Source organism: Heterodontus francisci, chromosome 4, assembly GCF_036365525.1.
Source record: "Heterodontus francisci isolate sHetFra1 chromosome 4, sHetFra1.hap1, whole genome shotgun sequence".
NCBI lineage: Eukaryota > Metazoa > Chordata > Chondrichthyes > Heterodontiformes > Heterodontidae > Heterodontus > Heterodontus francisci.
In genome coordinates, this window is record NC_090374.1 from 48,938,971 (window position 1) to 48,951,738 (window position 12,768).

General features: G+C 44.0%; 1 protein-coding gene across 1 annotated transcript in view; it reads left to right on the top strand.

The window, feature by feature from the left end:
• Positions 1-8,646: 8,646 nt before the first annotated feature.
• LOC137369010 (KH homology domain-containing protein 4-like) overlaps positions 8,647-12,768 on the top strand; it is a 67,832-nt gene continuing 63,710 nt past the window's right edge. Inside the window, exon 1 of the mRNA XM_068029486.1 lies at positions 8,647-8,731. Coding sequence (XP_067885587.1) covers positions 8,703-8,731 — 29 coding nt within the window. The 5' untranslated portion in view covers positions 8,647-8,702. The remainder of the gene's footprint in view (positions 8,732-12,768) is intronic.

The window sequence follows — 12,768 nt, forward strand, 5'->3', positions numbered from 1 at the left end:
AGAAATGATGTTGGAGAAATTGATGGGATTGAAGGCCGATAAATCCCCAGGGCCTGATGGTATGCATCCCAGAGTACTTAAGGAAGTGGTCCTAGAAATAGTGAATGCATTGGTGGTCATCTTCCAAGATTCTACAGACTCTGGAATAGTTCCTACAGATTGGAGGGTAGCTAATGTAACCCCACTATTTAAAAAGGCAGGTAGAGAGAAAGCATGGAATTATAGACCAGTCAGCCTGACGTCGGTAGTGGGGAAAATTCTAGAATAAAAACAAGAAATGCTGGAACCACTCAGCAGGTCTGGCAGCATCTGTGGAAAGAGAAGCAGAGTTAACGTTTCAGGTCAGTGACCCTTCTAGAGTCCATTATCAAAGATTTTATAGCAGAGCACTTAGAGAACAGTGGTAGAATCGGGCAGAGTCAGCATGGATTTACGAAAGGGAAATCATGCTTGACAAATCTACTAGAATTCTTCGAGGATGTAACTAATAGAGTTGATGAGGGGGAGCCAGTGGATGTGGTTTATTTGGACTTTCAGAAGGCTTTTGACAAAGTCCCACATAAGAGATTAGCATGTAAAATTAAAGCGCATGGGATTGGGGGTAGTGTATTGCGATGGATAGAAAATTGGTTGGCGGACAGGAAACAAAGAGTAGGGATAAATGGGTCTTTTTCCAAATGGCAAGCAGTGACTAGTGGGATACTGCAGGGATTGGTGCGAGCACCCCAGCTATTCACAATATACACTAATGATTTAGATGAGGGAACTAAATGTAATATTTCTAAATTTGCAGATGACACAAAACTGGGTGGGAGAGTGAGTTGTGAGGAGGATGCAGAGAGGCTTCAGGGTAATTTGGACAAGATGAGCGAGTGGGCAAATGCATGGCAGATGCAGTATAATGTGGATAAATGTGAGGTTATCCACTTTGGTAGCAAAAACAGGAAGGCAGATTATTATCTGAATGGCTATAAACTGAGAGAGGGGAATATGCAGTGAGACCTGGATATTCTCGTATACTAGTCGCTGAAGGTAAGCATGCAGGTCCAACAGGCGGTAAAAAAGGCAAATGGTATGTTGGCCTTCATAGCGAGAGGATTCGAGTACAGAAGCAGGGATGTCTTGCTGCAATTAAACAGGGCCTTGGTGAGGCCACACCTGGAATATTGTGTGCAGTTTTGGTCTCCTTTTCTGAGGAAGGATGTTCTTGCTATAGAGGGAGTGCAGTGAAGGTTTACCAGACTGATTCCTGGGATGGCGGGACTGACGTATGAGGAGAGATTGAATTGGTTAGGATTATATTCGTTGGAGTTCAGAAGAGTGAGGGGGGATCTCATAGAAACCTACAAAATTCTAATAGGACTTGACAGGGTAGATGCAGGAAGGATGTTCCCAATGGTGGGGGAGTCCAGAACCAGGGGTCATAGTCTAAGGATACAGGGTAAACCTTTTCAGGACTGAGATGAGGAGAAATTTCTTCACCCAGAGAGTGGTGAGCCTGTGGAATTCGTTACCACAGAAAGCAGTTGAGGCCAAAACATTGTATTTTTTCATGAAGGAGTTAGATTTAGCTCTTGGGTCTAAAGGGATCAAAGGGTATGGGAAGAAAGCGGGAACAGGTTACTGAGTTGGATGATCAGCCACGATCATAATGAATGGTGGAGCAGGTTTGAAGGGCCGAATGGCCTACTCCTGCTCCTATTTTCTATGTTTCAAAAAAAAAAATTTGCAGGGCTATGGGGAAAGGGCAGGGGAGTGGGACTAGCTGAATTATTCATGCAGAGAGTCGGCACGGACATGACAGGCTGAATGGCTTTCTTCTGTGCTGTAACCGTTCTATGATTCTATGCAGTTCAGGGGAAGCTAAATAAGCATATGCGGAGGATGGAATAGAGGGTTATGCTGATAATTAGATAAGAAAAAATCAAAGATTCGAATGGAGCAAAAATACCTGCAAGGACTGCTGGGCCAAATAGCCTGTTTCTGTGCTGTGTATTATATGTAAATTATTATCCTGGGAACTATCAGCCAGTAAGTACAGCTTCTGTGGTGGGAAAGTATCACCTGATGACAAAAGGCACTTTTGGAACTCATAGGGGTGATAAGTGATATGCCACGTGGTAGTCACAGCACATGGAAGGCAAGACTAAATCATTCTGGATAATAACTGGATTTGGAACCTACTGTGACTTGTCTGATCATCCATATGGGGTTGGCAAAGAACTTTTGACAGGAGTTCTGAATTGGCTACAGATTTTCTTTTACTCTCCCCGGAGATAGGAGCAGGATTGTGATATGGGGTTGAAATCAGCAAAGATAAAAGCGAACACAGGATGGATTATTCACCATTGGGCAGAAAAACTACAAACAGCCACGTGACCAAAATGCTCTAACATTTAAAGATTCTGTTAGAAGGGTTTGAGACAGAATGAATCGGTGCGTTTATACAGGTGTGGAGGGGCCCTGAATATTGGTGTGTCCAGGGCCACAAGCCTACTTCATCCAGCACTACAACTCTTTCTCATCTTCATTATATGAACAAAAATTGTACTTCATTACTAAGAAGAATGCAATCACTCTACAATGAACTGCTTCAGTCTCAGCAGCCTGAATTAAAGAGTTTAATGGCCCTGATATTGTTCTGGATGTGATCCTGGCAACTGCATTGGGATTATGCTATCCTCCAGAGCTAACCCAGCCAGAGTCAGGGGGTGTGTGCCTCATTAGCATGGGCCTGGGAAGCACATCTCAGGTGCCCACCAGCTCACACTGGCTAGAAACTCTGGTCTCTATTGTCATCTTAGGGGGTGCCCAGTGCCACTCACTACTCTGAAGAAATGAATTTTCAGCCATTTACAGAGGGTACGTTTATTTATAATGTTTAAAAAAAATTTTCTTCAGGTGGCTGGGTCCCACATGGAGCCAGAGTGCTTTAATTTGCTGGTCACACCAGCCTCCATACTTAGGCAGGGAACCACTGAAGTGGAGGAAGTGGCAGCTCCCAGTGTAGACGGTCCCAGACCCCTCTGATGTGAGACCATATTTGGGCTCGACAGAGGAACCATCCCAGACAAGGCTCCCAGAAACCACCAGCGATTTAAATGCAGTGGATCCCAGCCTATTTCTTTGGCTTTTCCACTACATTCCTGCAGATCTATTGTGGGAGTGTGTCAAAGTCCAAGGCATATTCAGAGGCAGTTACACTGAGGTTTCTGGGGTCTTGTTCTGCTGTTGCAGGTTTGGTGGGATGGAATCCCCTTCCCAATACAATAAGGATGCCTCTTGGGGAAGGTAATCTAATTTTAAAAGAGCTAATGCTAACAGGGCGTCATTTACAGAGTAATCTCAAGTTTCTAATGAGCTTTTATTACTTTTAATTTCAGCACTACTGTTCTCTGCTCACTCAACGCTGCAGTAATTATAGGAACTGATCGATACTGTAGGAGCTCCCCCAACAGGTCTTATAGTAATAGTGCTCTATCAGTGTTCCTTACTACAGATAAAGGAACAGACTTAAGTAGTTCTCCATCCATGAACCTTCATTTTATGAGACAGACAAAAATGTGTGAGCTGATCAATGACACATGCAAACCACACTGATAGTTTTGGAGGTGGTCCAGGAGCATGCATTTAGAGAATCAACTCATTGGATTCGAGGCACTCAAGATGAAGAAAATATTTTTCTGTGGTGCCATCAGCCTGTGAAGCGGAAACAACATTGAAGACCTTGTCAACATTTGTGATGCAGGTGTACCAACATAAGTTATCACCCCGCAGCTCCCTAGCACAGCTGTATATCAGAGAACTCTGGTGGGCAGTGACCCTAACCTGCAGAGTCAATTTTTTTATTTGTTCATGGGATGTGGGTGTCACTGATTAGGACCGCAATTATTGCCCATCCCTAATTGCCCTTGAGAAGGTGGTGGTGAGCCGCCTTCTTGAACCACTTGGGTGTAGGTAAACCTACAGTGCTGTTAGGAAGGGAGTTCTTGGTGTTCCCATGCATCTGCTGCCCTTGTCTTTCCAGGTGTTAGAGGTTGCGGGTTTGGAAGGTGCTGTCCAAGGAGCCTTGGTGTGTTGCTGAAGTGCATCTTGTGATGGTACACACTTCTGTCACTGTGTGTTGGTGGTGGAGGGAGTGAATGTTTGTAGATGGGGTGCCAATCAAGCAGGCTGCTTTGTCCTGGATGGTCTCAAGCTTCTTGGGTGTTGTTGGAGCTGCACCCATCCAGGCAAGTGGAGAGTATTCCATCACACTCCTGACTTGTGCCTTGTAGATGGTGGCCAGGCTTTGGGGAGTCAGGAGGTGAGTTACTCGCCACAGGATTCCTAGCGTCTGACCTGCTCTTGTAGCCACGATATTTCCAGTTCAGTTTCTGGTCAATGGTAACCCCCCGATGTTGATAGTGGGGGATTCAGCAATCGTAATGCCATTGAATGTCAGGGGAAGATGGTTAGATTCTTTCTTGTTGGAGATGGTCATTGCCTGGCACTTATGGATATTGTCCAGGTCTTGCTGCATTTCTACACGGACTGCTTCAGTATCTGAGGAGTCGTGAATGGTGCTGAAGATTGTGCAATCATCAGTGAACATCCCGACTTCTGACCTTAGGATTGCAGGAAGGTCATTGATGAAGCAGCTGAAGACGGTTGGGCCTAGGACACTATCCTGAGGAACTCCTGCAGTGAAGTCCTGGAGTTGAGATGATTGACCTGCAACAACCACAACCATCTTCCTTTGTGTAGGTATGATTCCAACCAGAAGAGCCTTTTCCCCCTGATCCCCATTGACTCCAGTTTTGCTAGGGTTCCTTGATGCCATACTCAGTCAAATGCTGCCTTGATGTCAAGGCAGTCACTCTCACCTCACATGGATGTGGTAATCACAGAGGCCAACCTAATTCAAGCAAGAAGCCTGAACTACAGCCAGTTTCAAAATCTGCTGGAGGATTTGTTAATATTGAATGGTGTATTCTGAAATATTGAATTTCTCTTTTCTTTAAGATTAAAAATCTATCAGTGAAGTAAAAATATTCCGAATGTAACACCTTGGAGAGGGGATCGGGGAGGGCGGAGCTGGGGGGAATAGGAAAAACGAGCAGGCATATTCCTAGCCTCCTCTAAAATAAATTCAACACCTGTGACCAGTGGAAATAGAAGAAAGCTGGGTGCTAGCTTTAGTGACATCAGGTAACCTCAATTTAAATGTGATTTAAATAACACTGCCTACATCAGGTGCAGTGGAGTGTGCCCCCAGCTGGATGTAGCTGGCAGCACCGGGCAGCACAATGAAGGCAGAAACCTAATGGAATTGAGGAACATGTTCATGCACAGTATCATTTCTGGGAAAGTTGTTGGGAGCTGGTGGAATGGCTCCATCTGATTTTCTGCTCTCATGCAATGGAATTACATCAGGAAGCTTGAATTCGTTGTAACACTGGGGCAAAATCTGTTCTACCTTCCTTGGAGTGATAAATATTAGGAAGGCACATCTTGGGAGCCCGATTTGCACTTATTCATTTGAATTAATTAACAAGGGTTCTAACGATTTTAATGGTCACTGGTAAAATCATAATTTGGTGGGAACAGAACAGGAAAAGCAGTCACTCCATTTTAACTGCTTTCCCAATGGTTGGGAAAGATCTAAAATTGCCATGTAAATTTCAAACTCTTTTTAGCTTCCTGAAATGTTCGTCATCTTGAAGAAACTCTTCCTTTAAAGAAACTTAATTTTGAAAAACCATGCATTCACATCACAAATCCAGCTGGAAGTACAGCCAAATACCATGGCCGGAATATTAACCTTTATAACGAGAGGGCTAGAATATAAAGGGGAGGAAGTTTCGCTGCAGTTATTCAAATGCCTGGTTAGACCACATCTGCTGTACTGTATACAGTTCTAGGCACTGCACCTTGGAGGGAGTGCAGTGCAGATTCACCAGAATGTTACCAGGGCTCCAAGAGTTGGATTATGAGGACAAATGATATAAATGGCTTGTAATCCTTGGAATATAGATAGAAGGTTAAGGGGTGATTTTTTTGTTTTAGGTTTGAAAGGAATTGGTGGGATAAATAGAGATAAACTTTTTCTGCTGGTGGGAGAGTCTAGCACAAGGGGATATAACCTTAAAATCAATGCCAGGCCATTCAGGAGAGAAGTTAGGAAACACTTCTTCACACAAAAGGCGGTAGAAATGTAGAGCTGTCTTCCACAAAAAGCAGTAGATGCAAGCTCAATTAATAAAAGCAAAACGAGATTAATTGATTTTTGCTGGACAAGGGTATAAAAGGATATGGAGCCAAATTGGGTGGATGGAGTTAAGATCCAGATTAGCCATGAGCTCACTGAATGATAGAACAGACCTGAGGGGCCAAATGGCCTACTCCTGTTCCTACGTTACAATTCAAAGTTGCTCCTCCTGTTGACATTGCATTAGAAAATTTTGTCCTGAAAACATAGTTGGGTATATATCGGGCAGCTGGCTGGTCAGCCGCTTGTTAGTATCAGCAGGAAGCCCAGTCCATTCTGAAGGCTGGGCCTTATTAACCGTAAGCTGGTTGGTTGGAGGCAGAAAATGATCTCTGTGGGGTTACCTGCAGGCTCTCGGCCTAGGAGGCTCTGTTTTCGGAACAGGGGGAGGGGAGGAATCTGGTAGTACTGCCCAGCCCAAACCTCCCGGAATCGGCGACCTATCTTCCATGTGCTGTGGCTGGCAACTCGGAAGAAAATGCTGAAGTACAGAATGTACATAATAATAACACAGAACAGGTCATTCAGCTCAACGATTCAGTGCCGGTGTTTATGCTCCACACAAGCCTCCTCCCCCAAAGCAGATTTTTTAGTTTGCATGCAGTAGATTTCTCATGCAACAGCTTCAAACTCTTGCGCCCAATCCTTCCTGCCCCCAGTGTCATAAAGGAAAAGTCACAAAAAGCTACAGTTATCAGTGCACTGAGGTAACGGCATGGGGTTACCAAGTTTGGATCAAGTCCAAAGCCAGGAAATAGGTGAGATGGATTCACAAAATCTGTTAAGCCACAACTAAAGGACTGATTTAAACAAATTTTAAAAATGGAATTAACTTGTAACTCGTAGCATCTGTGCAGAGTGAATGTTTCAGCTCTGTGACCTTTCATCAGAAGATGCCGCCAGACCTGCTGTGTATTTCTAGCACTTTTTGTTTTTATTTCAGATTTCCAGCAGCTGCAGTATTTTGCTTTTATTAACTTGAAACTATATTTTTTAATAAGGATATGTTGTACAAATAGAATACAAAAATATGCATATCACTGGATTGCACTACTCTTATTTCCCATTTAAGAACTGGACAAATTGTTAATGTATTTTGTTAAATAAACTGCTTTAAAATCTAGTACATAACTCTTATATTGTAAATTTAGAAGAATGACTTGGACTGATGCAAATTCTAAAATTTCCAAAAGAACAAGCTTAATATGTCAAACAAATCTTGCCTTTGCAATAGATAAGGTGGTTACAAAATGGGCATCCTTTAACTATTGTACTTGTTCTAAAAATACTGCTATGTATAAGTAGTTACTTAATTACAATGAAGATTTATAAAGTAAATAAGAGTTATAGAGTCATTTACGGCACAGAAGGAAACAATTCAGCCATTGAGTCCATGCCGGCAGAAACATTTTGCAACAAATGGCCAAATGTCGCATGCTCAAATTTCCACGTTTACATTCCCAGAGTTGGAAAACTCTAACTTCTGCTCCTCCAACCCTTAAAAATAAATGTGAACTTACTTTCTGGTGGGAGTAGGATAAGGGAATGAGAGTTCAAGCTAGTAAAAGGGCATTTTTAGGACTGATCTCATAAAGTTTTCCCTCATTATTACAACAGTGACGACACTTCAAAACGTACTTCATTGGCTGTAAAGTGCTTTGAAACGTCCTGTGGTCGTGAACGGCGCTATATAAATACAAGTGATCAACACATGGTACAGACTCCCAGCTGGAATTTTGGAAGCTAAAACACTAGAAGCATTTAAGAAACAATTGGATGCTACAATGGGGGTGGTTGGGGCGGAAGTTCAGGATCCTATGAAATAAGAAGGCCAAAATAATTTCATGACATGAATGTTCTGTCAGCCATTGGTAGCACTCTCATCTGAGTCAGAAGGTTATGGGTTCAAGTTCCAATCCAGGTGCTATATGTTGTGGAATCACAGAATTGCTACAACTCATAAGGAGACCATTTGGCCCACCCTATCTGCACCAGCTCTCCAAATGAGCAATTTACCTGACGCCATTTCCCCCACTTTCTCCCCATAATGCTGCACATTCTTCCCTTTCAGTTAACAGTCTACTTCCCTTCTGAATGCCTTGATTAAACCTTCTTCCACCAGTTTCTCAGACAATGTATTCCAGATCCTAACCACTCCTTGGGTGAAGAGGTTTTTCCTCACGTCGCTATTAACGTTAAACATAAATCTTTTTTCCAATAGCGCCACCCAGTGGCGGGGAGGACTCCTGGCAGCTCCAGCACCAATCAGTGGCTGGGAGGAGTCCCTGCAGCTCCAGCGCCGCCCAGTGGCCGGGAGGAGTCCCGGCAGCTCCAGCGTCGCCCAGTGGCCGGGAGGACTCCAAGCAGCGACGCCGTGAGCGGCACGTGGTGAGGACGCGCTGTCGTCAGGCGGGGGACGTTTTGCGCAGTCTCCGCTCGGCCAGGCTTCACTATGTCGGCAGGATCGCCGCAATCTGCGGGGTAAGAGAGACACAGGGCGGGAGAGACTCGGAGCGGACTCGGACAGACCGACCGATTGACTCTCCCACCCACCTGTTGAGAAACAGGCGGGGTGATGGCGGGCCGCCCGGTAGATGGCGGACGGTGCGGGCGCGCCGAGCGGCTGCTCGTGGTAGTTGGTGTGTTTTTTTTGAAAAAGAGAAGGTGCTGCGTCGATGGCGCCAGGCCAAGTGGGCCTGAGTGGAGCAAACCGGAGTGGGGCGGTTTGTGAAGTGCGGGGCCCGGGGGCAGCGGAGCCGGTTAGTCCGTGTATGCGGAGACAGCTCTCGGTGTCACTTCAACTCGATCGTTGACCATTTGCCACCGTGTGGGAGAGCGATCCGAGCGGCACCTTTAAATTCCCCTCCCCCACCACCATTTATTATTATCGACGTTACTATTCTACTATGTACGTCTCTTTATTTGAATGGACCCCGAAACCAGCCTCGGGATTCGCTACATCTCCTCCCACCACCGACCGAGTTTTCAGTCACCTTCACCGTGCCATTCGGTTCATCAGACCGTCCCTAACTACTCACTTCATGTTTACAGCCACGGCCTGGTCAGAGAGCGACGGGATGAGATGCTTTAGAAACTTTTTAAGGTGCTAATGTGTTCAGTACACTTCGCGCAGTCTTGAACTTTTCTCACTTTTGTTTTCAAGTTTCACCGTTCCCTCATTTGCAGGGTTCAAATGTTCAGAACAAAATAATTGTAGGTTTCAAAATATGGAAAAGGTCGTGTGGGAATACTTTGTGTTAAATTGTGAACCCCTCATCACGAGTTGATTATAGTTATTGGGCAGTTTGTTTACTGATTTGTCCAAGTTACATTGTTGGTATTCTCTCATCATTGTGACATTTGCCATTTAGTGGAAATCTGAATAATAATTTATCGGCTGAACTGTATTTACTGTTGTGTATGTTAAAATAAACAGTAGTATGTTTAAGGTAGTAATTCAGTATTGGGTTTCTTGTCATTTTGAGTCCTCTTTTACTATCTGCCTGAAAGTGCCAACAATTGATTACCCGTGGGAGACTAGCACTTTTGGTTATAGCTTACGTGATAAAAAATAACTTACTTTCTAGAAAGTTTTGATCCATGATGCATAGCAGTATCAAAATTTGATGGTGCTTATACAACAGTATACAAGCCGTAAACTCAAAGAAAAAAACTCAAATTAAAATTACTTAGTAACAAATATGTGGAAATGATATTGGGTTGCTTATTTTGGATCATAGAACACGAATCCAAACAAACATTATTCAGATTGTTTCATAAACTTAATTTTTTTAAGTTAAATACATTGCATTCTAGATCAGCTATATTTATGTGGGACTTTAAAAATATTTTTCATCTCTACTCTTCCCATTAGCTGATGGGACGAGTACTAGGGGACATAGATTTAAAGTTTTGGGCCAGAACTGCAGGGAGAAAGAACAATCTTTATACGAGTGGTAATGACCTGGAGGTTGTGTGATAGCCCCCATACTATTTACAGTCTACTTCATAGTGGCTATTCATCTCATCTAAGATCAGCTGCCCTCTGGTGTGAGTAATAAATACCACCTCGATGGAAAATTCATCAACCTCAGTTGGCTCTGTGCAAAAACTAAACTGACCATCGTAGTCAGACATGATCTGCAGTTTACGGATGACTGAAATATTGTTGCCCACTCTGCACCAGATTTGCAAGCCGCTCTCGACCTCTTCAAGTCTGCATGCAAGAGACTCGGCCTGTCCTTGAATGTTGCCAAAACAAAACCCATATATCAACCTACACCTGGTCAGTGAAATATTCCACCTCCCATATATGTTGAAGGGAGAGACTTTGGAACATGCTGAGCACTTCCCAGATCTTGGTAGCCATCCCTCTCAAAAAGCCATCATTGATGAAGAAGTCCCAACGCTGGATCAATGGCACCAGCTCAGCCTTCTACAGACTGCAGCAGCAAGTGTTGGACACGAACGAGCTCTGCAAGTCAACAAAAGTCCTAGTGTACTGTGTATTTGTCACCAGACTACTGTACTGCAGTGAGGCCTGGACTGTGTATCAGCGACACATAAGAGTGCAAGAGAAGTTCCATCAGCAATGTCTCCATTGCATCCTCCGAATTTAGTGGCAGGACTATCGAAAAACTCTAGTATCCTTCTTGAAGCCAGCTCCACAGCATTCAGGCAAATCTCCTGCAAAACCAACTTCAATGGACTGGACACTGTCCGGATGGCCGAAAGCGGTCTCCCTACCAGGTCCTGTTTTCTCAACTCTCAAATGGCCAGCATTCCAGGGGAGGACAAAGAAAACACTTAGAAGACAGTCTTTGATGTGCGACTGCATTGACATTGATGACTGGGAGGAGCTTGCTGCCAATCATTCAAAATGGCAACATCTTGTCCATCAAGCTGCATCATGCTTTGAGTCCAAATGCCTTAATGATGAGGCAGAGCGACGGCAGAGAAGGAATGAAAAGGAAGCAAATGTCGCACTCCGGAATCCACTACCTCTCGGGAAGTCCTACCCCATGCGTCCAAAGGTCTGCGGGTCGAGCATTGGCCTGTTCAGTCACCTGAAGACCACGGCAGAAACTTGCAATCTTGAGTAGAGGACATTCTCGAATCGAGAGATAGCTGATGACAACAATGAGTGACCTGGAACACTCTGCCTACGAGGGTGGTGGAAGCAGAGACAGTGAATGGTTTCAAAAGGAAATTGGATAGGCACTTGAGGGAAATAAACTTGCAGAGTTATGGGAATAGAGCAGTGGAATGGGGCTGACTGGATTGCTCTCCAGAGAGCCGGTATGGACTCAATGGGCCAAATAGCCTCCTGCACCTTTATGACTGACACTTCTTCAACCCTGTCTTATCACACTTCTCACTGATCCTTGTTGGCCTATGATGACTATCCCCGTACACATTTTTTGAATGTGTGGTGAATTTTTTGTGATTTTTTAAAAAAGTTCTTTTGCTAAGTAATACAGTGGGAAACATTGTAAATGTGTTTGTGAATTTAATACATGCTTTCCTAACTGAAAGATGGCACATGTGTGATATTGGAACAGGTCATTGAGTGATAATCTGGTGTTGGTCATTCTAAGTATTTAAAAAGTTGTGCTTTATTACAGGCTGGAACAACGTTAGGGTCGTGATTAATCTAAATATTGTTTAAGCTTTGTTGCTTCGAAACTCATTGTACTGGAGCTTTGCATCACACATTTAAAAAGTTCTGGTATACCAAATGAATTCTGATAAAATGGCCCTCTTTTTAAACCATTTCTGCTGTTATCAACTACTGTCTTAATAGTTTTGCAAGAAATAGAATAAGAAATAGGATAAACTCTTCTGTTTAGCTGGACAAAAAGCTGCATTAAGCCTTTGTTTAAAAATAGTTTTTTTTAAAGAAAACAGCCAGCATGACTGATACTGATGTTAGGAATGGCGCCTTGAATATTCTCCTGCTTCTGTGACCAACTGACAATGCTATGCTTGTGTTGCCTACTTGATTCTGCAGCAGGATTAACTGTAGAATCATAGAAAGTTTATGGCATAGAAAGAGGCCACTTGGCCCATCGTGTCTGCACCAGCCAAGAAACAAGCCACCCAGCTGAATTCCACTTTACAGATATGGTCCGTAGCCCTGCAGGTTACAGCACTTGAGTTGCATATCCAGTCACGTTTTAAATGAGTTGGGGGTTTCTGCCTCTACTACCCTTTCAGCTTCCACAGTGCGGGCTGCGACACCGACCACTCCCTGGTATGCAGCAAGGTTAGACTCAAACCAAAGAAGCTGCATCACTGCAAGGAGAAGGGCCGCCCGCGCATCAACACTAGCAGAATTTCTCATCCACAGCTGTTACATAAGGTTTCTAAATTCACTTGGAAAAAGCCCTTCAAAACACTCCTACAGGGGATGCAGAGACCAAGTGGGCCCACATCAGAGCCATCTATGACTCAGCTATGACCACCTATGGCAAACGTGTGAAGCAGAATGCAGACTGGTTTCAATCTCGCTTTGAAGA